This window comes from Akebia trifoliata, chromosome 13 (assembly GCF_017979445.1).
Source record: "Akebia trifoliata isolate Shusen 1 chromosome 13, ASM1797944v1, whole genome shotgun sequence".
NCBI classification, from domain to species: Eukaryota; Viridiplantae; Streptophyta; class Magnoliopsida; order Ranunculales; family Lardizabalaceae; genus Akebia; species Akebia trifoliata.
The window spans coordinates 13,546,604-13,573,666 of NC_141387.1; the positions used below are offsets into that span (position 1 = coordinate 13,546,604).

A 27,063-nucleotide genomic window follows, 5' to 3' on the forward strand; every position below is an offset into this window, starting at 1 on the left:
GTTTGTTGGGATGTTTATTTAAAATGGATTCCCAAAATCAACGATTTAAGCTGGCCGAATTTTATGGACAATCATTCCCTCGAACCAACCACGATTCAGTGAGTTAACTTGTTTAAGTCTTAAAGGAAAGAAAATAAATTTCACTTTTTCGTACTAAAAAACTATCAACTTGACTCATTCTAGAAACAAAGAAATAACTAAATAAAAGAAATTGGTCACACCTCGCTCTCGGATCGTGCTAGGTGATAAATATTCTGGTTGTGAGGATTCCTTCAGAAATAGCTGAGTTCATCCCAAGTATCTACTCTTCCAATATGTAATCAGCTCGACTTAATTATGCTGAGCTAAGATGCTCAGCTCCTTTGGTATCATGGGGTTGAGCTATGTTTGAATACTATGTTGCCTAGCATTAATTACAATCGAATATGCCTTGTGTAAGAGCAAGATTTAATTCGGTTTTATCCTATACAATTATTATTAGTAGTAGTAGTATATAGACAAAGAATATTAATGGACCGAAGTTTATTAATCTTGTTTTTTTTTTTTTTTTTGGACTTTCTAGATTGTAGAGGAGGATTAGATGAAGCTTTAAAAAAATTATTTAAAAAATGCCATTACATAATAAAACTTAAAAAACTTACTTGTTTTTCCTCTAAAAAAAAGTGTTTTCCAAATATATATATATATATATATATATAGGGAAGCATTTAGAGGCCCTAAAGAGAGTTAAACATTAGGCAAAATATTTTTCAAAATAAGGGTTATGAGTTTTGGAATGGGCTGATTTTTAATGAGAATGATCTCTATGGTGAAGAGATTATCCTAACAAAAAATCAGCTCATTCTGAAACTTCTAACCCTAATTTACAAATTGAAGAATCGTGAATCATTCGATTTTTATAAATCACTTTTGATAGGATTAGAAGTTTCAGAATAGACTGATTTTTGGTGAGAATGATCTCCTCATCATAGAGATAATCTTTACCAAAACTCCTAACCTATACATTGAAAGAATGTTTGGCTCTCTTTAAGGCCTCTAATGCTTCCCATATATATATAGGGTCGGGATCCAAAGACTCATAAAGCAATAAATCAACTCATCCATCGGATTAAAAGATGGTCCAACGGCTCTTGTTATAAAGTAGAGAAACTAAAGCATGTGGTTCTAATAAAAACACTTACAATTTTGATTATTTGTAACTACCTCCTTGCACCCATTTCATCATCTTCACAATCGTTCTTCACTATGAGCGTTTCATTGATGTCGTTCTTCACTGAACTCGTCCTAGCCATTTTCTTGAAACTGAACTCGTACACAAACCAACGAAGATATGGTTGAACTTGCTCATGTAGTAGTTAGAGTTGTGTTTCCATCCCCACCAAATAAATACAACTCTCGAGGAATATATATGGCTGAAATCTAAGGAGGATTAGTACTTAGGGATCACAGAACTTCGTGAAAAAAAAAAAAAAAACACAGAATAGGGTGAGATACAAAGAAAGTAACTCACAATTTCCTCTATTTTCAAGAGAATTTGTTTTCATACTGATAAAATTTAGGCTCAGCTTATACTGCATCTCCAAAATAATTAAAAATCTAAACTAATAGCAAAGAAAAGCCCAATATTCAATGGTCCGATTCCACATGAAGAAGTGTGGATCTACTATTTCTTGGTGCGATAATCACTTCCAAACCTCTAAACTCCATCAAAATTAAATAATAATAATCATATAAAAAAACAACAATCAACAAAAAAAACTTTTTTTTAATGGTTTGCAAAGATTTCTGTAAATCCTCCTACATTAGATGTGAATAACCAATGCTGGGTAATTTAATCCAAAAACTCTAGAACCAATAACAATAGATGAGAGAGAAAAAACACACAAGTTTAGTTGGTTTGTGCACGAGTTCAGTTTGAAGAAGATGGCTAGGGAATGCCCACAAAAAAGACAACTGATGTAATTTTCGTTTGTGAAGGTTATTATCGTGCGGGGAGGTAATAGCAAATATTGAAATAATTAAGTTAAGATATTAGAGCACGTGTTCTGTTTTCTCACATTTTAAATCGTGACTGTTGGATTGAACGAATATACTCATTTTTGCGGATATGAGCAGCTTAATATGTATACGGAACCTAATCCATATATATATATGGTAAAGAGATTAGAGATCATCCTCACCAAAAACCAACTCCTTCCAAAACTTCTAACCCTAGTTTACAAGTTGAAAAATTGTAGACCGTCCGATTTTTGTAAATCACTTTTGATGGGGTTAGAAGTTTCGGAATGGGCTGATTTTTGGTGAGGATGATCTCATCATCATAAAGATCATGCTCACAAAAAATAAGTCCATTCTGAAATTTCCATGCAAATGTTGAAAAACTGTTTGGCACAATGTTTGGAGGTTGCTAATATTAAAATTTTCCATTAAACATTAACATCTCATATGCATCATATAACATTCCTTACGCATTCTGAACCATGATATATGTTTTAAGTTGGTGCGTTTTTTTTTGTTTTTTTGCAAATCCTACTTCTGCTTTAGGATTTGATTACAAATTAAGATTTGAGGACAAATCAATCGGATTATGGATTTACAAAAAAATTTAGAAAAGTTTCTTTAAATTGAATGATCAACATGGTTCAATTGTTGGGCAATTATAGTATATATTAAGAAAAAGAGAGCATATACATTTTGTCCTTATTGGTAAGGATGAAATCTCAAGGCAACAAGTGGAAGATATGCCAAAGTACACGGTAGGAAAGGTAAGGTCTATTGAGCATGATGGATCTCAGGTCCATAACATAAACATGAGAAATAGATAAGTGTAATCTCAAAGCAACACCTGGGCCATTCACGTTGGTTAGAGCCAATAGAATGAAATCCAAAACGTGGATTCTATTGGTTAAGATTACATAAATTATCTTACGAATTGGTGGTGTAAAGAGTGCCAAATAGGCAGATTCTCCAAAGAAACTTAGACCCAAGTGACCAATGAAAATAGGGATTTAGATATCCATGGATAAGGATCCTCTTCTCCCTTCTCCCTATTAATTCAACCCAACAGCAACCATAAAAAACACCTATCTTAGTATACAAGAGTCTTATTCATTTCTCTTCTTCTCAATCCTTCGATCTCCATGGCTGCTTCAATGGCTCTCTCCTCTCCCTCATTTGCCGGACAGGCGGTGAAGCTCGCCCCGTCTGCGTCTGAGCTTCTAGGAGAAGGGAGGGTCACCATGCGGAAGACGGCGGGAAGGCCTAAGCCTATATCGTCCGGAAGCCCATGGTATGGCCCAGACCGTGTCAAGTATTTGGGTCCCTTTTCAGGAGAGCCTCCATCCTACCTAACTGGTGAATTCCCCGGTGACTACGGGTGGGACACGGCCGGGCTATCCGCCGACCCAGAAACCTTTGCCAAGAACCGTGAACTCGAGGTAATTCACAGCAGATGGGCCATGCTTGGGGCCCTTGGATGTGTTTTCCCTGAACTATTGTCCCGCAATGGGGTGAAGTTTGGTGAGGCTGTGTGGTTCAAGGCTGGTGCACAAATCTTTAGTGAAGGTGGATTGGACTACTTGGGTAACCCAAGCTTGGTTCATGCTCAAAGCATTCTAGCCATTTGGGCTACACAAGTTATCTTGATGGGAGCCGTTGAGGGCTACCGTATTGCTGGTGGGCCACTTGGTGAGGTGACTGACCCATTGTACCCAGGAGGCAGCTTTGACCCACTTGGGCTCGCGGAAGATCCCGAAGCTTTTGCCGAGCTGAAGGTGAAGGAGCTCAAGAATGGGAGATTGGCTATGTTCTCTATGTTCGGGTTTTTTGTTCAGGCAATTGTGACTGGCAAGGGACCTTTGGAGAACCTAGCTGATCACCTTGCCGATCCCGTCAACAACAATGCCTGGGCCTATGCCACCAACTTCGTCCCCGGAAAGTGAGAGAGTTGTAGATCATAATCAGGTCCTCATTTTGTTTTGAGTGTGGATTTGAGATTGTTGTTTATGATGTAAATTGATAACAAGTAAGGTATTTAATTCAAGTGTCTTTGCATATGTTCTCAATGCCATAGTTTACGAAGCCATTCCGAAAAAAGTTAGCCAACAAATTAAGCATTGATAGGCATGTCAATGGATTAGATTCAAATGGGGTCTGATTTTATCAAGAATTTGCTCTAAAAGAGTTGCTTTAGCCTTTAATTCACTCAGGATCTGATCTGTTATCTTAATGGATTAGGTCTTTATTGGATAGGATCCTTAATTAGACATCTCAACAATCAAATCCCCAATTAAATAGATAAACAGATTTGTTGGATCAAATAATAGGCTTGAACCTATGCATTAATAACTAGGTTTTAGTACATTTATTACAGACATGAATACTCGATATATAATAACCTTCTGTCTGATTGCTGAGAAATTGTTTTCAAGGGATATATTATGAATTCCTTGGCCAGGGTTCACGGGAAAATGAATTTGGGGAAAAATGAATTCCATTTCCAAAAGTGGATAACCAAGCTGAAGTGATATCCAATCGAGTCCAAATTCTTCTTTTACATTTGTTGTTATTTCATTCCTTGAAGTCCAAATTTTTCTCCTAAAGAAGCTACCACATCAAAATCTCCAACAACAAAAGCAACCTCAGAAGAAGACATAAAGTTGTCGATTCCACCCCATAATTTTCTTCTTTCAACAGCCAAACAGCTTCCCTTTACCAATTTTTATAATCACACCATTAATTAAAGCTTCAAGGTAAATAAATTGGTCATCTGTCTCACCAATTTAATCTAATCGGAATCACAAACCAGAAAAAACAGATGGAGCTCCAATTATTTATCCATCATTATTAATTAAAAGACGGTGTGGCATTCACCTTTGAACTAATCATACGCACTCATGAAGTTATTATTAGCTCTAGACATAGGTTTAAGAATTGATATAAATAAAGGATTGGATTCAAGCTGAATTTTCTTCTTGTCCGCTTTCTTTTTGCTTGATCAAACGCCAACATTCCCCTACTGTCGAAGCCAAAGATCTTAGATTGCATTCCTCGTAGCAGAAGTAAGGAATGTTCGGAAACGTAACCCACCAAGGAAACATCGCAAGATTTCTATCCAAAGGATGGAATAAAGGAGTCCATTTAAAAACTCACATACGGTGGCCTGATATGGTCAATCTCTCTTTAAGCCAAACAATTGGTATAGTTTTTTTTGAGAAGCAAAGTTAAAGAACATGATGAAAGTCGATTGTAATGGCTTCAGAAGATTGCCAAAGATTCTACCGACTTATCTCCTTTCTTATCTCTTCAATGTCTAGTTAAAAAAATTTAGAATAACAATACATAAAGATCTTACCCACCAAAATTGTTAGTAGGGGAGCCGCGGAAGCAAATCACCTTTAGAGAAACCCTTTATCGGAACTTATACCAAGTTCCAAAACACACCAACAAGCAATGACCAACACCACTAGCAATCAAAGTAAAGTAAAACTACCTACGAATGTAAATAGCAAAAAAAGATATGCTCACACAATATTTACGCTGTTCGACGATATGCCTACATCCACGGGGGTGAAGGGAGAATCCACTATATAAAGAAACCAACGACCTGTACAGCTCGCAAGTTCGTCCCAAGAAAAAAGCTTGATTTTTACCCAAAGAGAATATCAACTTCTTCCTTTGTAATATCTCTTAGCTCTCTCTCTAATTTTACAAATTTGGCTTCTATCTAACTTGTTCTTCCACAAGATTTTCAGATTAAAACACATATGTATGTAGCTGTGTTATTTATATTAACAAAGAGGTGTTATTGTCACACCAACTATTGTTAATGCCATAATTCTCCACCTCGTACATAATTTGAAAAAACCTCAAATTTTTGGATGAATACAAGAAGAAACTGCAAGCGTGCAAAGCTATACCACACAAGAGTAACATGTAACACCAACCCGGCTACACCATTATGACCATGGCTGCCTACGTACCCTGTGACCAGGATCAAGCCATCGTGGTTCTTACCAACTCTCCATATAGACTTCACCTCACCCCAACTTCACCCCGAAGGGCCATGCTCTTTTGGGCAACTCAACATGGGCCAATATGAAGCAAGTCCAAGCAGTGCTGGAACTTGCTACCTGTCACCACCTTTGTTAACATGTCTCCGGGGTTCTCATTGGTATGCACCTTCATGAGAGAAACATTACCTTCCTCTATGACATCCCGCACAAAATGATACCTAACGTCGATATGCTTGGTACGAGCATGATGAACTTGATTCTTAGCCAAGTAAATCGCACTCTGATTATCACCACAAGTCCACACAATCTTGCTTAATCCCCAAATCATCTAGAATACCCCACAACCACAATGCTTCCTTCACTCCCTCTGTATGGCCTTTGTAGTAGAAAGTGTCACTGTAGCCTGTAAAATCGATCGCCAACTAACTGGAGCACCATGTATACTAAATACATAAATAGTAGTAGACTGTCGTCTACCTAGATCACCTGCATAATTTGAGTCAACAAACCCACTAATCTGACATGTATCTCTACCAAAACATAAACCCGTATTAGCGGTACCCTTCAAGTACCTCAGGACCTATTTCACTACTTCCCAATGTGTCTTCCCCGGGTTCGCCATTAACCTACTGACACACTGACCGCTTGTGAAATATCTAGACGTGTACAACATTAAACTGCCAACTGTACTAGCATAAGGTACACGTTTCATGTGTGCTTTCTCTTCCGTTGTAATGAGAGATTATTTACTAAAGAGCCTAAAATGTGGAGCCAATGGAGTCACCACTGACTTAGCACCTTGCATCCCGAACCTTACAATGACTCGCTCAAGAAAAGTTACTTAAACACACACACAAAAAACTCCAGGTTCAAGGTTCTAGGAGTTGTGGAGAGGAAGACAAAATGTCCCAAAAAGAGTGTAATAAGGAGCCTGCTTTGGAGGAACAATTTTACAGACAAAAGTCAGAATCCAATGGCTAAAGGATGGGTCATAAATAAGATATTCTTCTACAGTTCAGTGGCTTCAAATATTGTAAAGAATGGGAATTCTATTTTGGAAACAAATCAAGGAATTATGGCTTCAGATGAAGCAAGCATTGGAGGTTGGCCAGCCCAATATTATTCATAGATGTTCAAAAGCAACTTAAATTATGTAAGTCTTTGTATCCTTTTTCTAAGAGAATTTTTGAGAAGCAGACAATTTTATTATCAAATCTTGTTACTAGGGAGGTGATAAAAAAGAATCGTCTTTGATTCACCAAGAAATAAATTGCCGGGCCCAGATGGGGTTGGAGCATAATTTTGTATTGTATTTTGGGATCTGATGGGTGAAGATGTTTTGATGCCATTTTGGATTTTTTCCACCATGGTAAAATGCTAAAACAAGTTAATGCCACCCTACTTTGTTTAATCCCTAAAGAAGTGAATGCCAAAAAGTTGTAGAAGTTTTGACCAATTGCTCTTTGCAACTTCTTGTATAGAATAATCTCCAAAATCTCAATAAATAGGCTTTCATTCTTTAATTAATCCTCATAAATCTGTGTTCATGAATGGAAGAAATAATTAGGATAACATTATATTAGCTCATGAAATAATTCATTTGAAAAATCCCCCCAACCTATTTGTGTTAAATTAGAGATTTGAAAATCTTATGATTGTGTGAGTTGTTTTAATGGAAATTATCTTTACTCCTAGATTTTTTGTGCTTATCAATGGGTCTTCGTATGGATTTTTCCAAGGAGAGAGGTGTCTTTGACAAGGAGATCCATTATCGCCTTATCTTTTTTGCTTTGATCATGGAAGCTTTTTCTTGTCTTCTACAAGAAAAAATTGATTCTAGTTTGATTGAGGTTCCGAAAAATCATGGTACTCAAGGAATATCCCTCCTCATTTTTGTTGATGATATAATGTTATTTTCAAAAGATTATATTTCTTCAGTTATAGCAATACTTCAAGTTCTTGATGTTTTTTTATCGAATTTTTGGGCTTCAAATAAATTATGAAAAAAGTTTGGTATTTTTTAGTGAATCTTGCTCTTTTCAATACCAAATTTTAAATTGTTTTGGTTTAAGTAAAATACCTTGGTCTTCCCTTGTTCTCTTCCCATTTGACTCATTCTCTTTGTCAACCTCTTATTAATCTGATTTATGAAAGATTGGAAGGCTGGAAATCTAAGGCCCCGTTTGATTCAGTTACCTGAATCTCCTGTCAGCTTCTGCTGTCAGAATCTGCTGTCAGAAACTGAAACACTGAAAACTTATTTGTTATAGCTTCGTAAAAGTACTTTGCTGTTGACCAGAATCTGGTAATTATTGTTTGATACAGCTTCTAGAATCTGCTATTTAGGGTAAAATGATCAGAATACCCTTAAGGTTGATAGAACACTCAAAATGCATAAAAAATTATCAGAATACCCTTATAATATATAATTACACTAAATATATATAAATATAATAAAATTATATAAAAATTTTTAAAAATAATTGTATTAATTTTAAAATATTTATAATTAAAAAAAAATTATAGAAAATTTATAATTCTACAGAAATTTCGGCAGCATCTCCTCTTAAAAATGGACATGAAATTTTCTTGATAAACAAAATACCTGCATAATACGCAATTCAACATTCACATTACATTATATATACATAACATCATATATACATAACACATCCACATAACTTCTAATTTACATTCCGACATCATTTAAACATAATAATCATAGTTAATATAATAAGTAAAATTGAAATAAATAAAAACATGAAAAATATACATCCAACAAATGCATACAAAATATATTTTTCATTCTTCTTATTTGACTCCGTTACTTTATCTTGAGGAACATTATCATTGATAATGTCAATTTCATCTACCCACACAAAAGATCATGCATATCTCTATAAAGTAAAATAACACATGAATTAATATCTGTAACACCCCGGATTTTCAACTCATATCTCGAGGAAATTAAATGGTGAGATTTGGAAGAAAATATCGAAGGAGAAACTTAGAGTAAAATACTCGGATCTGGTTATGATTAATTTCGAGGAAAATCAACTTCGCCATTAAATTCAAAAGGATCGAAATATATACATTAGCCTGTAAGTAAGTTTGAATTCGAGTTCGGAGGAAAAAGTTATAAAATCCTCGAATTTCGCATTAAGTGGGACCCAAAACAGTGGAATTTCGTTAGAGCGAGAATCGGAAAGATTTGATGATACCATTAGGTCCGTAGCGAAAAATTATTCGAAATGGTATATTCACTTGTCAATTTCCGAGTCCGAATGGTTAAGTTACGAACGAAGTTAGAAATGATGGGAAAATTACAAGTATGCCATCAGCTTTATTATAAAAGAAATCTTATTTCTTTTATTTCATTTCATTTTCTCTTCTTTTCCAAGGAAACGAAACGGTAGCCACTTCTCAACCCAAGGGTTTCAACCCATTCCCATCAAGTTCTAGCCCGAACGAAGCCGAGTTGAACCTCGACGAAGAAGACAAAGTTGTCGGCCACGTCGAGAGCTACAACTTCACCATCTTTACTTACCCATTCTTGTTCGTTTTCCCCATCCTCCATCAAAAACCAGCCGGGTAGGTCGAGTAAACCTCCACATCTTCCGTTTGAGGGCTTCATCGAGTTAGGAGCTAGGTCTATACTTCATTGTAGAAGCGAAGGAGAACGTCATTGTCGGATAGCTTGCAAACCCTCGCTCGTTTCGCATCCAAGTCAGCCCAACCTCGACTCTTGAGCCATCCAACCTTGAGTTGTAGTGCTAGCTTGTACCCGTGGCGTTCACAAACAAGTAAGGGACTTCCGATTCTTATTGGTAACTTTAGATTTCTCAAATGTGCATTTAGGGTTTTGAAACAAAACTTATTGTTTGCATTTAAATCGTAGAAAGTTGTTGTTCGATTTCAAATTCATGGTAGAAGTAGGTGTTTTGTTTATGCTTTATCTAATTTTGATAACAAAATCGTGGGTGGGTCGAATGGTTCGAAAAATGGAAGAAGAAATCGAAAAAGGGATCGAAAAATCCAAAAATCGCGAATGAGGTTCAGGCTGTAGGTGGGAAGGGTCGGTGCCACCGACAGAATGAAGCTTCTGCCACCGAAAATTTTTCTTCTGTCGGCAGGACCCATCGGTTCCACCGACAGAACAAGGTTCTGCTGCCGACAGCACTGTTATGAGTCAGAAACAGACTCTGACTCTTGGCTTGACCTCCTCACACCTTATACACTATTTCTCACCCTTTCCATTTACTTTAAGTTCTTTAATGAAATTAAGGTTTTACCCCCCATTTCGGAACAATGGGAATGGTTTTAAGATCCAAATCTCAAAGGATCAAAATCCGAATTTTGGTTTCAAGAACAAAACGTAATTTTCGACGTTTTCGGCAAGTTTTCAAAATGAAATAATTTTCGCGTTCCTTTGAATTAGATTACAAAAACTATATGGTGTCGAATCTCATGATCGAGACTTTCATTTCGAAAAACCCGTTTTTAATTTCGAGAACTTTGAAAAATTGAGTTTCCAACACTTAGCCAAATTTTCACCAGCTTTTACCATTTTTAACAGTTTTGGTTTCGTGCATTGCCGGGACCTTGTTTTTTAATAAACTTCGATGGTTTTCAATGGAAAGACCAAAAGAATGACTTTGAAAGATTGAAAATGAATGGTTGATTTGAAAGGATGAAAAATGAGAATGTTGAGAGAATGGGAAAAAGGAATGAACGGTAAAATGTCAGAATCACACCCAAGGGGTGATGTCTGCATTTTACATTGTATGTTGTGTGTAGGTTGGTGAAAGGATATCCAGGTTATTAATGAAAGGGTTGCATGTTATTTCCGATTATGTTAGCTCTTGCGCTGAGTACTGTTATTTATTTTAGGCCGATTGGCCACGGTTGCATGGTAGGAACTGGATATCCGTTCTCAACCCTGTTCTGTTAATTTCTCTTTTGTTTTAAATGAAAAATCATATATGTACGTAGCTATTTTGTGAGCTGTTAAAGGGTTTGTGAATGTCTGAAGGGATAGTGTGTCACATCATCCGGAGGGGTGCACTATCCTGGGATGTACGGTAGGGACCACCAAACTCATACGTGGTATGGGACGCGTATGAGAATGGAGTCACAACTGGAATCCGGGTCCATTCCTTTCTTATCTTTACCAGTGAACGTGTTTTGTAAAGGTGGTCGTATACGAGTGGAGTGTCTTTTGGGAATCACATGCACGCCTGATAGGCATAGACGAAGATGATTAGTCAGTGATCACTAACAATCTAGTAGTAGTCAAACGTTCTGACACATCGAAAAGAGACCCATTGCTTACGGTCACGTCAAACGGCCAGCCTGAGCCGGATAAATGGTCACCAGTGTGGTAAGTGCAGCGACCGGCCACAAAAATCAGGAACTAAAAGCCAGATTTATGTTGTAATATCATGTCCTGACTGGGAGCGATCCAGTCGTGAATCCCAACTCTTTAATTCCAATACTCCACCACTTGTATTATGTATCTGTGTTATATAGTTCGGATTATAAACTGAAAATCATGTCTACTATTTCAATGTTGCCAACTGTATTTGCATAAATGGAAAACGTATAATGCGTATGGATGGTTGATGCTATGTGTTACTTTTAAATTGTTTAGTTGCTCATCCCTGGCTATATGTACCAGTTGATCATATTTTATCTTGTAAAACCTTGCATTTATTAAAATGTTCAGTATGCTTTATTTGATCATGCTTAGGAATGGTTATTAGTAGGAATTGGCTGTGGACTTACTGGGTAACCATTGTTACTCACCCTTTCCTTCCTATTTTTTTTTTAGTTTCAGCACTTGCAGCTGTCGAGGCAGGCGTAGAGGCAGTAATTGAGGAGTATCTGGTCGATCAGATCGACGATCAGATTTTATTGCCTGGTGAGCACTAGGACCACATCCCTTAGTGTTGTCAGTTTCACCCAAGATGTATGCAGTTTTTGGATTTGAGAGTTTAGGCCTCTGTTAGAGTGAGAGTGTTTTGGTAAGCCTGTATATTGATAAATCTTCCGCACTCTGATCTACTTACATGTTAGATGTAATTAGTCTTCCGCTGTTCATTTCCTGTATTTACAGCTTTATATACAAGTTTTGTTATAAATTGATTTATCAGGTTTGAGTTCCGTGAAACGCTAACATAAACGGAGGAGACCATGCCGAAATTTCGAGGTGCCACCTAGTACCTTGGGATTTGGCCTTGGGATTTGTGTTAGCGTTTGGCGGGGCGCCACAATATCAATCTCACCAAATATAAATATGCACCCAACATTAATATCAATATCATATTACCTACCAAGATGGACACCTATAAAACATCCTCCCATAATTTTCTTTTGTTTTAGTTGTGATTAATGTCATCACTCGACCACATGAACAACATGGTGGATATGTATAATTTTCCATCAATGTTATTCATCATACACAAAGAACATAAATAAATAAGTATAGAATCTTCGAAATATAATTAAAAAAGTATAATCTTTATTCCAACATCGAATAACAGTATTTATAATTACAATACAAAGTAAAAAAATTAATATGAAAATGCATCAATGATTGCCAGTAAAAATGGCATCAGTTATTGAATCTCTATGCATTTTCATTGTTTGTTGACTCTGACGACTTACTGATGGGGGAACTGGATACTCTTTATCAGTGATCTCATCTTCTTCCTCTTCCATTGCCCCTTCTTCCTTGAATCGAATAAATTCTTTATCAGCAATCGCATATTTTCTTATAAAATTATGCAATGCCATGCAAGCCACGACAATGTTTTGTTTGTCCAAATTATATGAACGCATCATCTTCAAGATAGGCCATTTTGCCTTTAAAATACCAAAGGTTCATTCGATCACATTTTGAAGTGAAGAATGTAAATGATTGCACATTTCTTGTCGACCATTTGCCCATGACCTCCTATAGTCTTGTAGATGGTATCAAACACCTCGGTAAGGTACGAGATAACCTTCCATGAGTGGGTACCCAGCATCTACCAGATATTATTTATCTATTATCCAAAAAAAATTATTTGTAGAATTGAATATAAATATATATAATTGACAAACTTTTAAATACAAACATGGTGGAGGATATGGAAAATTTAAATTTGGAGTATTCAATGTCTCAAGGAAGACCCGTGAATCATTAGCCGACCCTTCTCAACCAACTACCACATGAGTGAACAACATGTCTAACGAACATGTTGTCATTATATTTTGTGTGAGTCCCTTATGTCCTCGATATTGCATTTGGTCTGCTATGGGTACAAATGCACTAACATGTGCTCCGTCTATCACTCCAATACAACCCTACATATTTTTTAATTATATTAATCTATAAACATTAATAAAACAAATATATTTAAAGTGTATGTATATAAGAAATTATCTTAAAATATGGTCAAAAATGAAGATTGTTACGGATGTGCAGAGAGACTTCATTGAGGTCGGGAGGTACAATTAAGGACATTGACAAGTTCACAATCGCCAAAAGAACTATGTTGAAGTACTTGCTAACCGTTTCAAGTGAATGAGCAAAACGATCTGCAATTACTCTTTGTCCTTGATTATGTCCTATTATCAATAGGAACATCGTAACTTGTTCTTGAATAGTAATATATCATTGCATCTTTAGTAGACCCCGTTCCTCCAAAATGGAACATAGATTCACAAATATATGACTTTCCATTCTAAACAATGAGTGGCACGTCGTATTATCATTCAGTATTTTTCGTACAAAACCAATCCCCTTGAACAGACAATTACTATGTTCCTCCCTATCTAAGACATTCTCACAATAAAATAAAGAACCTAGGATGACTCCTCTCGTGACTATATTTAAAACACTTGACCCAACAGTATTATTGGTATCATCATTTGAATCCATGGTATCAGTCGTATCAACAGTATTTGTGGTATCAACATCTGAATCCATTTGACCTATTTATGGATCCATATTAGTTATATATACACCCAACTTACAATACACAATAAAATGATATCCACCACATATAACAAAACTCATTATCCACAATATTAATCACAATAAACATCCAATAATGCAAATAATATCCATCTATAGGAAAATATAATATATGTCTAACAAAAATTAACATATCCATCTAATAGAGTATATTACATCATATTAGTGCAAAAAGTAACCAATGTATATTGCACCCTATAGGTACATTATCAAACCAACATAAATATAAAAGTAACCAAGTATATTTCACCCTATAGGTGCATCTCAAAACCAACATAATATAAAAATAACATGAAAAAATGTCTAACAATCTCTTCTAGCCAAATAATCAGTCATCTCGCTCTCCAACCACCTAAGATGAATATATGTTGATCGTAACCTACAAAAAATCTCTTTAAATTGCTTGTTCTTCATAAACATCTTCAACGCAAAATGATAGAGATCACAATTGGGGGTTATATCTGTTAGCTGGTCTAAGAGGTCGATTGATTCTTGAATAGTGCCTTTCTAAATAGAAGTAAGATTGATAGAAGCAGATGTCTGATTGTTAACTACATCTACGAGCTTCTCCAATGACTGGCCAATTTTCATAGCAGTAGTCATCTTCTGCCTACGACCCTGAGGTTGTAGAGTATCGCTACTTCTGCGTCGAACATGGTCTATGGATGGGGGTATAGTAGCGGTAGCATCATCCCCTAACTCATCAGCATTATCAGGAGTAAAGTCTAGAGGTGTCTGAGACTCCGGGGGCAAGGTCTCCATGACATCTTCTAGATCATCCCCATGATTATCTGGTTGGTTTACTGATGTAGATGGCATTGTAACAGATGCAGGCGACCACATCTGGCTACCAGTAGCATATGTGCCTCCAAAGATTACATCTAATTGCTTCGCAAGCATCAAAGGCTTCGATCGAAATATTGCATCTTTTGGATGATGCTTTAAAAAATAAAAATTCTAAATTATATATAAAAGAAATAAAAAAAATTTAAATAAATGAAATAAAGAAGTAAAAAAAAAATACCTCTAACCACCCATCCCACCACTCCTCACTTGTATCTAATATACCCGTCTCAACATTATAAGAAACGCCAGTATTTGTGCAAATCTTATTCCAACGTCCCCAAAATCCTTTTTGTCTATCCCACTTATTTTTCATTTGCTCTCTATCATAGTAAACGCCAGTTATCCTTTTAAACTCCTTCACCAATATTTCATATCCGATCTTATCAAGTACTTTATGTGGTCTCCTCCCCTTTTTAACTAATTCATAGCATATCTGGACCCAAACTTCATGTTGTTTGGGAGTCCAATCTGCTTTCACACTTTTTGAATTGTTATCTTCCATCTATCAATGGTAATAACAACAGTAATGCATGGAACAAAACATGTCATATTCTACTTCAATCTCATCATCAATCTTTTGTAAAATCTTTAGTTCACAAACAAAAAAAATAACGAAATAAATAAGAACAATAAAAATACTATTCTCAGTCCCACGGTGAGGGATCCCTGTGTTCTCTATCTTTGACTGTACAGAGTATAGTAATTGACGTGTGTGCGTGTGTAAGTTAAAGAGAAGCACACATATATATTTTGATTTTTGCACAATGTATAATCAAATTGAGAAACTAGGAGGCAATGTCAAGCTATCCTATAGATAGCTGGAAAAACACACAGTTCTCAGTCCCACGGTGAGGGATCCCTATGTTCTCAATCTTTGACTGTACAGAGTACAATAATTGATGTGTGTGTGTGTGTGTGTGTGTGTGTGTGTGTGTGTGTAAGATAAAGAAAAGCATTCATGATTCAAATATTCAAACTTTAAAACTCAATTAGTGGTGATTCAGTTCAAACTTAAAAAAAAAAAACCATCACAATTCTACAACATCCAACAAACATGATTTAAATATTCAAACTTTAAAACTTGGTGAGACTGCCGCTAAAGACTCTTTTGCTCAAAGTTAAAATCCAATCCTTACTCGAGCAAACCTTACATTATGAATCATGCTACCATTATGAATCCAGCCCTTAATGCATGACTATTTAATTCAACCATGAATATTTAAATAATAAACACACCCACATAATAAACTCTTAAGAAACCCAAACCCTACAAAAAATGAAATAAAATTGAGAAAAACAATTCTTTAATTTGCTTAAATAACAAAACTATAATCACGTAGACCCTAAATTGATAAAAAAAAATTCTTAAATTTTCATGTTTATAGGGTCAGAAAAATCAAACCAAATTAAATAAAATTGATAAAAAAAATTCTAAAATTTCCATGTTTATAGGGTTAGAAAAATCAAACCAAATTAAATAAAATTGATAAAAAAAAAATTCTGAAATTTGCACAAAACTATAATCAATTAGACCCTAAAATTGATATAAAAAAAATAAAATTCTGAAATTTCCATGTTTAGATGGTTAGAAAAATCAAACCAAATTGATAAAAAAAAACTTCTGAAATTTGCTTAAATAACAAAACTATAATCACATAGACCCTAAAATTGATAATAAAAAAAAAAATTTGAAATTTCCATGTTTATAGGGTTAGAAAAATCAAACCAAATTAAATAAAATTGATATAAAAAAAAAATTCTGAAATTTGCACAAAACTATAATCAATTATACCCTAAAATTGATTTTAAAAAAAAAAAATTCTGATCCATGTTTAGATGGTTAGAAAAATCGAACCAAATTGAATAAAATTGATAATAAAAAAATTATGAAATTTGTTTAAATAACAAAATTATAATCAACTAGACCCAAAATTGGTAAAAAAATTTCAGAAATTTCCATGTTTATAGGGTTATAAAAATGGAACAAAAAATCTCGTTTGATTCAACTATTTGTCGAGAGAGAAGAGATGAAATTTGCACAAAATAATAATCACAACTATAATCATAGTAGCCCCTAAAATTAAAAAAAAAATCAGAAACTTCCATGTTTATAGGGTTAGAAAAATCGAACCACAAATCCCGTTTGATTCCTCTGTTTGTCGAGAGAGAAGAGACGAAGTAGAACTCTCGACAGAGAGAGAGAGAGAGCTTCGCGATGGAGAGATCTATGCAAGATCGAGACCGAATAGCTATGCGCAGCTGTGTGAGAGGCTTCTCGATAGAGAATAAACGACTATAAGTAGAAAGAGAGACCGTGAGATAGAGAGAGAGGTGTGATAGAGAGAGAGAGAGAGGTGAGATCGAGAGAGAAAGGTGAGATCTGTCGAAGGTTATGTCGAAGAGAATAGAGTAAAGGGGCAGGGGTAAAATTGTCTTTTCACTTCAACCGTTTATTCGGTGTTTTACTCCCCCACAAACGCTATTACAAAAGCGTCTCAATCGAGCTTCTCCAATTTGTGTTTCAAAACGCAATTAGAAAACGCAGATTTTAAACGCTGTTTTTAACAAACGGTAATTACAAGTGGAACCGCAGCTTTTCACCACAAACGCAGTGAAAGCCGCGTTTTGAAGCGGTAACAAACAAGCGCTAAATTTTTGTCTCATCTTGAGAGATTAGAACTCGTCAAATATGTGCTTTCTATTTCAATATTTATCGGTTTGCTTCTTTAATTCTTTTCGTTAGTGTCTTGAAAAAAGTGGAATCCATTCTTAACAAATTCTTTGGGAGGGGGGGGAGGGGGAATTCTTTAATGAAACATAATCATCTTGTCATTTGAAAGAATGTTTGCAATCATTTTTGTTCTAGAGGTTTTGGCATTTGAAGCTTAATGGGTTTGAATAAAGTTGGGATGACTAAATTATTTTGGAATCTAGTGGAAAATAAAACAATATCGTCTCATTGGATGAGATGTAGATATGTGGGTTTTGGGGACATTTGGCAATGCCAAGCTCCTCAGAATGCATCTTGGCCATGGGGAAGGATTCAAAAACCAAGAGAGATGGTCTTGAAATATATACATTTTTTGTTGGTTTGGATGAAAATACATAGATGTCGATAGATCCTTGGATACAAGGAAAAAGTATTGTGGAAATATTTAGTAATAGAGTTATTACTCTTTTTCAAAATCACTTGGAGGCTAAAATAAGTATTTTTGTGGTGAACAACACTTGGAATTTCCCTAACCCTCATAATGATAGAATGAAGAATGTAGTGGATTTGGTTGGGAACCAGAAATTATTGAGAAGAATTATGGTGGATAAAGTTGGGTGGTCAATCATAGCTAATGATAAATTCTCAACCAAAAGCACGTATGAAACAATTAGAAATTTGAATCCGAAATATGGTTGGTGAAAAGTGGTTTGGAGTAAACCTCAATGTTGATTAATTGTCTTGTATTTTAATTTTGGGGTTTTACATTTTGGGTTACTAAAAAGAAATTATGGAATATTTTCTTAAGTGATATTTTCTATTTTGAGGTTTTCTACTTTTGGGGGAGATTGATGCATTTAGCAACTCCCAATTTTATAAATAGAAATCTCTAGGGCTCTAAAAACTACCAAGGATTTTCTTCTTCTAGGATTTGAGAGAGAAAGGAAGAGAGATGTACAAGGATTTTAGGGTTGGGGTTTGGGTTTAAAATCGTAGGTGTTTTTATAGTTATGACCTTTTTTATTTCTTAGTTAAAAGGATTGGTTCTAATTCGTGGAGGTAGGCACACTATCGAATCACACAAATCCTTGCATGTTTTCTTGTGTGATTTTTTTCTTCTCTTTATTCCATCTTGGTTTCACAAATTGATATCAAAGCCAGTAAGTTTGTACGATGACAATAAAGAGTTCAAACATGAAGTTCGAGGTCGAAAGATTCGATGGGAATGACAGTTTCAATCCATGGAAAGAAAGGTGACGAACATTTTGGTTCAATAAAGCTTGGTAAGTGCATTGGAAGGAAAGTCCGATAAGTAAGAAAATATGACAGATGCAAATTGGGAAGTTATCGAGGCAAGAACTATTAGTAAAATTTGACTCTATCTTGCAAATAACATTTTGTTAAACGTTATAGAAGAAGAATTGGCACAAGAACTTTGGCAGAAGTTGAAAAATCTATACATGGGTATTAAAAGGCAAATGAATGCCTTAAAGATGGCAGATGGTGCAAATCTCATGGAACATATGAATTTGTTCAATCAGATCTTAGATCAATAGTACAAAGTTGATGTTAAGTTGGAGGAATAAGACAAGGCCCTTATGCTTCTTACCTCGTTTACACGTTCTTGTGATAATCAGGCGACAACTTTTTTTGCACGAGAAAGATACGGTAAAGGTGGAAGTGGTCAAAGTAGTGCTTCTATCTGATGATATTAGAAATAGGCCCAATATTAAAGGTAATGGTCAAGGGTTGATGGTTTGTGGAGGAATCAATGAGGAAACACTTTGGACAGGGGATCTGAAAATAATAGGAGTAGATCCAAATTGAAGGAGAAGGAAAATATATAGTATTTTTACTACAAGGAACATGGTCACATCAAGAGGGACTGTCTAGTTCATGCTAAAAAGAAATTGTAGACACCCTATTTTTGCAACCGCATGAAATTTAAATCATGCAGGTTTTGATATAATATATCATTCGGATAAATACCAAAGAAACGGTAAAAACAATTTAGATAAATATCAATCCATCAGTTCTATCAAATATATCGTTATCAATTTTAACATGCTTTCAAAGTATAAACATTCATCTATTAGCATATAATAAAAAGATACATAATACAAACATAGTGGTGTAATCAATAGGAGTATTGAGGAACACGTCGATACAATAGACTTGGCATGGCCATCGATATTCTAAACTACCCTTTGTGTGAAATCCTACCGTTTTCATCTGATTTTGTGGTCGATCGTTATTACCACATTTGGGTGACCATTTATCTAGCTCAGACTGGCCATTGACTAAGATTCAAATACTTGAACCAATTATGTTGGTCATTCATTTAACGACTACAAACTTTTAGTAATCACTAACTAATCTAAGAGCGAATCCCCCACGTCTAAGTCTATCAAAAAGTAATACATGTGAATCTTGACTATCTCTATACTATACAAAAATCGTATTTCCACACAAATATTTTTTAGAAAAAAAGATGAGAAATTCATAGATCTCATGAGCTATACTACTCTCTAAGATATTCATACTACCAAAAAGGGTAGGACATCAAGTGTTCTCCTAGATCGACCCGCTACTTCCGAAAATATAACAACGCATCACTTTTTCTAGATTTTCTACTACCATTTTCCAATAAAAAAATATATTTTTTATTTGTGTACATATATATAATTTCTTTCTGTAAAAAATACAAACAAAGGTATGGTAATTCCCTTTAGTTGCATCCATTTGTCAAATCATTCATCTATCAATCATATCTCAAGTGATCATGGGATCATGAAATATCAATTCAACTATCTATCTATCATGTGTAATATAGCATAGCTACTGCATAAAGCTGGAGGTATTGTCACATCAATTAGTTGAAAACATAAGTTCTCTTTATCCACCATCAATTTATCGATAAAATATCTACCGTTCTAAGTAAAAATTATGAAAACTAAGGTATCAACCAATTTCATATACTAATTTTGGTTCAGTAAAAAGACACGGAAAACGTGATTAAATAGAAAGTAGTTAAAGTTGAGAAATTTTATAAAAATTTGACTGTCAAAAATATGAATTTTCAAAGTTCTTCAAACATACAATGGGTTTTTGAAAATAAGTCTTAACTACAAGATCTGACACCTTATAATTTTTGAAATTTAATTTGAAGGAAAAAAGTCAAAGAAAACGGGAATTGAAAATCTAATGAAAACGCTTAAATTCATGTTTTATTCTTAGACCCAAAAATTAGATTTTGATTATTTGAGTTTTGGATTTTTAAACTATTTTTATTGTTTCCAAATAATGGGTATTCCCTTATTTTTATTATATAACTTAAATTAAATAGAAAACTAAAATTAAATATGACATTTCGTTTTTAAAGAAAAGAATGTGCTGAAAATGTATGTGTTGGGGAAAAATACTTAAATAGTGGTGAAAAATTGGTACTCTCGATGATAGAAGCCATTTTTGTTGGTGGTTGTCAGTGCCACCAACAGAGAGCATTATGCGGTGGCAAGATTGATGGCAAGGTCGGTAGCCCCTATAGAGACGAACCAACTTCGATATTTTTCTTCTAAAACTTCTTTGATTTTGTCCCAAATTCATCCAAATCTTTTATAAAGTCTTTCAAATACAATCTAATCATAAAAATTATGGAAACTAACTTGTTTCAATCTTTAAAAACAAGATCTATGAGTCTTAATCATTTAATCATGCATGTTCTTTGAAAGAATGACCTCAAATTGAAATCATAATCGAGATCATAGATCAAATGTGAATTTCTAAAAAAAAATTATATAATTAGGAGGTATAAAAGAAGAGATCCCACCTTGATTACGTCTTCTACGAAGGATCAACTCCAAACGATCGTTTTTGTCTTATCTCTAAAATTCCTCTTCGAATCAAATCAAAGCTTCTAGTTCTAGCGAGACTAGGGTTAGGTTAGTCCAGAGAACAGATTAAAATCTTGTAAATTTTCTCTAACTTTAGTATTTATAGTGATCTAGGAACATAAAGGTCATTTTTTGAATTTATTTTGTTTTGTTTAAAACGCATGTCTTAATCTCTGATTTTTGCAAACTTATAATTCATTTTGGGTAATTTTTCGATACAAACCTAATTATATAATCATATTTCCCAAGTTCTAGCTTCAAAATTATTTTCTCTTTTGGATATTAACTTGACACGAAATTTAAAAAATTGGCAACTTTTTCGTTCTACCTTTGATTAAGTCTTAGTTACAGGCTAAGGTATGGTTTTTGACCCTTTTTAATCTATTGATAATGTCAGATTTTCTCAAAAGTTTGTAAATCAAGATCCATACTTTTAAACCATAGTATAAACTCAAAATTTAAAAAATCATAATTTCAAAATTTTCCCCTAGATATGAGATGAATTTTCAGGTCATTACAATCCAATACCTCAACCTTAAATCTAAATAATAAGATAAGGTTTCTAGTGCAGTTGAGATGATGGATTTTTCTTGGAAGAAGCCCAAAAACATCATTTGTTATAAACCACACAATTTTTCTATTTTTCTTGAAATTTCTCCGATATATCTGAATTGAACCCCTGCCAAATAATTGCAAATTGTGTTGAAATTACTGGCACCTTACATACATTTACATTTTTAAAAAGGAAAAATTACTTAATAAATCCTGTGTAAATAGCCATAAGTCCTAACTTTTGGACGTTAGCTTGATAGTCCATGTAGTAAACTTTGTCTTTCTAATGATATCCCTCAACCTCATCTCTCATTAATTATAATATTTTTGAAATACTCAAATTATCAGTTTCTCATATTATTCATATACTTAGGTTTTCTAATTGTGATTGCAATCATTTTCTATAATTTTTAATCGTGAAGAACAAATGAAGAATGATACTCTTAATTTTTAACATTTAGATGTATTTTTCAATTTATTTCAACAATTTATGAAAAAAAAAATAAACAAAGAAGTTAAGATTCTAAATTTTTTAAAGATTCCATCATAACATTTGATTCAAGTGTCTGTTTCACAACTATATTATAAGCATTTTAGGTATTTAGAGAAACAATCTACTTAGTATCGAAGTCAAAAAAAATGAAAAAATCTAGATCAAATGTACAATCTCAAGTTCACCACTTTCTAAGGTCAAGTTCAACATGTTTATTGTTGAGTTTGACAATTTTAAAAAATTATTGAATTCAACATTATATCTATATCTATATATATATATAGGGAAATGTTCAGCACCAAACCATTTACCCAACAATTTGCCCGACATGTTTTGTCCTACATGGGTTAAAAGTTTGGAATGGGCTGATTTTTGGTGAGGATGATCTCTACGGTTAGAAGATCATCCTCACCAAAAATCTGCCTATTTCAAAACTTCTAACCCCATGTTTACAAGTTGAAAAATCATGGACCGTCCATTTTTTGTAAACCATTGGTGATGGGGTTAGAAGTTCCTGAGATCATCCTCACCAAAATCAGTCCATTCCAAAACTTCTAACCCATGTAGGACAAAACATGTTGGGCAAATTGTTGGGTAAATGGTTGGGTGCCGAACGAGACCCATATATATATGGCTAGCTTTATTGTCGAATTTATCAAAATAATTTTAAGAGCTATTGCATTGGATGTATCCGCCACTATAGTTTATAATTTGACAATTTTTAAAATTGTCAAACTCAATAATAAAAAATGTCGAGCTTAACAATAAAAATGTTGAACTCAATGCTAAAAGATGTAACTCGACATTGTAAATGTGATCCAATTTTTTTTTCATTTTTTATTTTTTTATTTTTCAACGTCGATGTTAGATAGATCTTCTCAAAATACTGAAAATGCATATATTATAGTTATGAAATGGAAACTCAAATCACAAGGTCCGACGAAATCTTCAAAATATTTAGAATCTCAACTTTGTTCTTCTTTCTTTGTTATAAATCGTCAAAATAAATCAAAAAATATGTTGAAATGTTCAAATTAGGATTATATCATTCACGATAAAAAATCGTTGGAACTAATTGCAATCGTCATTGGAAAACCTAAGTGCGTGAAGAAGATAAAAAAGAGTAGTTTGGGTATTTTAAAAATATTATAACAAAAAACCACCCAAAAGTGAGGGACTATTAATATTGATAAATCATATAATCTTATAATGTTTGGCAGTGGCTACTTGGAAATTGAGAAGCCGATTGATTACATTGTAAAGGTTTTCTGATTGAATGATCAAGATTGATGAATTGTGGGGCAATCATAGCATTGAAAAAAAAAGTGATCCCCCATTGAGGAGTATGACCTTCACATTTGTTCCATGCTCTGAATGAAATTTCAAGGCAAGAAGTGACACATAGGCCCAAGAGCATGAAAGGGGGGAGATAAGGTCTATTGAGGATGATGGGTACTCAGGTCCAAAAATAAAAATGAGAAGCAGATGACTGTAATACCAAAGCAACACGTGGCTCAGCCACAGTGGTTAGAACCCAAGCAATGAAATCCAAACTTTTTAAATTCTACATTTGAAGATTATTTAAATTATCTGAGGAATTGGTGGTGGATACAGTGCCAAATGGGCAGATTCTCTAAAGAAACTTAAATCCATTACTCCAATGAGAACAGAGGTAGAGATATCTTGGATAAGGACCCTTTGCTCTCTTCTCCCTATTAATTCAACCCAACAACAACCACCACAAACACCTATCTTAGTATCCAAGAGTCTTAATTCATTTCTCTTCTTCTCAATCCTTCAATCTCCATGGCTGCTTCAATGGCTCTCTCCTCTCCCTCATTTGCTGGACAGGCGGTGAAGCTCGCCCCGTCTGCATCTGAGATTCTAGGAGAAGGGAGGGTCACCATGCGGAAGACGGCGGGAAGGCCTAAGCCTATACCGTCTGGTAGCCCATGGTACGGCCCAGACCGTGTTAAGTATTTGGGCCCCTTTTCAGGTGAGCCTCCATCCTACCTAACTGGTCAATTCCCCGGTGACTACGGGTGGGACACAGCTGGGCTATCCGCCGACCCAGAAACCTTTGCCAAGAACCGTGAACTCGAGGTAATTCACTGCAGATGGGCCATGCTTGGGGCTCTTGGCTGCGTTTTCCCCGAACTATTGTCCCGCAATGGGGTGAAGTTTGGTGAAGCTGTGTGGTTCAAGGCTGGTGCACAAATCTTTAGTGAAGGTGGATTGGACTACTTGGGTAACCCAAACTTAGTTCATGCTCAAAGCATTCTAGCCATTTGGGCTACACAAGTTATCTTGATGGGGGCCGTTGAGGGTTACCGCATTGCAGGTGGGCCGCTTGGTGAGGTGACGGACCCATTGTACCCTGGTGGCAGCTTTGACCCACTTGGGCTGGCAGAAGATCCTGAGGCGTTCGCTGAGTTGAAGGTGAAGGAGATCAAGAATGGGAGATTGGCTATGTTCTCCATGTTTGGGTTCTTTGTTCAGGCAATTGTGACTGGCAAAGGACCTTTGGAGAACTTGGCTGATCACCTCGCCGACCCTGTCAACAACAATGCCTGGGCCTATGCCACCAACTTCGTCCCCGGAAAGTGAGAGGGAGGAATCTTCAGTAAATCTAAGTTGTTTGTAATGAAAATTATTGGAAAATATGTGAAATTTATGAACTATTATGTGTTTTGATCTTTCTTTACTTCTTGTGCTATCAGTTCCTTTTAAGGATGAAAGGAGCAGACTTGCAAAAAACCCAAAAACTTACCTTGGGAAGAAAAAAGAGGGTACTCAGATTTTAGACATACATACCTCCCTGGGTTTCGATAATTTAATTTAACCCTATCATTTTCAAATTGATTACAAGAGATTGTAATAAGAGCAAAATGCCTTTCTCTTCCACCTCTTGTAGAAAATACTTGATTCAAAAATATATATTCAATGCTATAGGGTAATTTATATTAATGTATTCATAATCTAGACGAAAACCAATGACTTTTCCTCTCAAAACTCCTTTTCATTTTCTTCAAAAACCGCATCTTGTTCTTGAGCTTAGAAGTAGAATGAATCACATGATTGAAGAAGAGAGTATTTCAGTCATTTTTGTTTGTTTCTCATGGAAGACTATGGCCAAGGAGGTATTTCATCAGTTTGAAAGCCTAGGGTTATCTCAAAAATTCACCAAAACCTAGAATGGTATGTCTTAATTACCCAAAAAAAGGAATCTTAAAACAACAAAAACAAGCAAAACCAATCCTGTAGTACGATTTTCAAAGAAACTAGAATAAGCGAGAGAAAGCTTGGAAATCTTAAATGTGCAAGAGCTCATTAAAGGTAAGAATATCCATCTTAAGTGTATATTAAAAAGACCTCTCTTGTTGAGCATTGTGGCAATGATTTGAGGGTGGATTATGTATGAACATGTGTTTAGCCTCCTCAAAATCATTGAAATGTTGATTTGTGATTAGGGGAGAATGGTTGCGTCTAACATTAGGTTCACGATATGAGGTTGAGTGGGTATGGATAAGCTTAAGTGGGAGTCTATCATGGTCAAAATAAAGGGGGAAAATGGGTAGTATAAGGATCCAATTCATCTATATAGTCCATATATGGCCCTTGAACAGTCATTGAAGAGTATTTTGAGGGATGTAGTTATGAGAAATATGTTGTGGGGGTTGATATGTGACTGTTGGAGGGTTAGAGATTTGATTTTGAGGACATAAAAGTGGTGCGATATGACTAAAAGGTTTAGTGAGAGTATGAAATGCAAGGAATAGTGCAATTTGAGTAAAACAAAAATTCAAGGCATGGTTCTTATTTTTGAGGGAATTCATTCTCTAAAAGAATTTCTAAGGACTGAATTATGAAACGAATTGAGGGAAGGATCGTAGGAATTCTTGGGATCATCTCCAAGGAATTTTTCACCTTTCTCCTTCCCAATGGTGTTGAGAATCATGCCTTGACCATAGGATTCCAACTTAGGCATAATTCTAACTTCAAACATCTGAAATTGAACTTCAAATTAAGTTTCTAGATAAGATTTAATGACAAAATTACCTTCATCAACCATCTTTTTGTGGATCTTAACAAGAACTCTAATACAACTTGACGTAATGAAAACGTGTAAATCAACATATTCGAAAGGAATTGAGAGATTGTGTTCAATGGAACACACAAAACCAATTTGAAAGAATAGATTCAAGCTTAAAAAAGAAAGAAAATCCAAAAAAATAAATTGAAAAAAAAGAAATAGCTAAATTCAAAATTTATTGAATATATAGTTAACTCAAAATTCGTATTTGAAACTCCTCATATATATATAAATTCATTATAACTTAAAAACCTTCTAAAATATTAAAAATTAATATTTTTAATTTATTTATAATATAATAGCAACTTTCCAAACCTATTATAACTCAATTTGGACACTTATAAATAATTTTAATCATAGGACAAACAATAAAGATAAATTTAGACAAAAATAGAAACTTGAAAACAAATTAGAACTAGACAAAATAAAAAACTTCCTGAAG

At 34.7% G+C, this 27,063-nt stretch overlaps 2 protein-coding genes across 2 annotated transcripts; both read left to right on the forward strand.

The window, feature by feature from the left end:
* Positions 1-3,065: 3,065 nt before the first annotated feature.
* LOC147387940 (chlorophyll a-b binding protein 40, chloroplastic-like) lies at positions 3,066-4,208 on the forward strand. The gene has a single exon (XM_086421159.1). The coding sequence runs from the start codon at positions 3,141-3,143 to the stop codon at positions 3,939-3,941; it is 801 nt and encodes a 266-aa protein (XP_086277285.1). The 5' UTR covers positions 3,066-3,140; the 3' UTR covers positions 3,942-4,208.
* A 20,053-nt stretch (positions 4,209-24,261) lies between these two features.
* LOC147387941 (chlorophyll a-b binding protein 40, chloroplastic-like) lies at positions 24,262-25,224 on the forward strand. The gene has a single exon (XM_086421281.1). It carries the CDS (start codon positions 24,335-24,337, stop codon positions 25,133-25,135), a length of 801 nt encoding a protein of 266 aa, XP_086277407.1. The 5' UTR covers positions 24,262-24,334; the 3' UTR covers positions 25,136-25,224.
* Positions 25,225-27,063: the final 1,839 nt, after the last annotated feature.

Bases quoted from the DNA above. Each gene is read 5' to 3' on its own strand.
- LOC147387940 (XM_086421159.1), top strand. From the start codon at position 3,141: ATGGCTGCTTCAATGGCTCTCTCCTCTCCCTCATTTGCCGGACAGGCG.
- LOC147387941 (XM_086421281.1), top strand. From the start codon at position 24,335: ATGGCTGCTTCAATGGCTCTCTCCTCTCCCTCATTTGCTGGACAGGCG.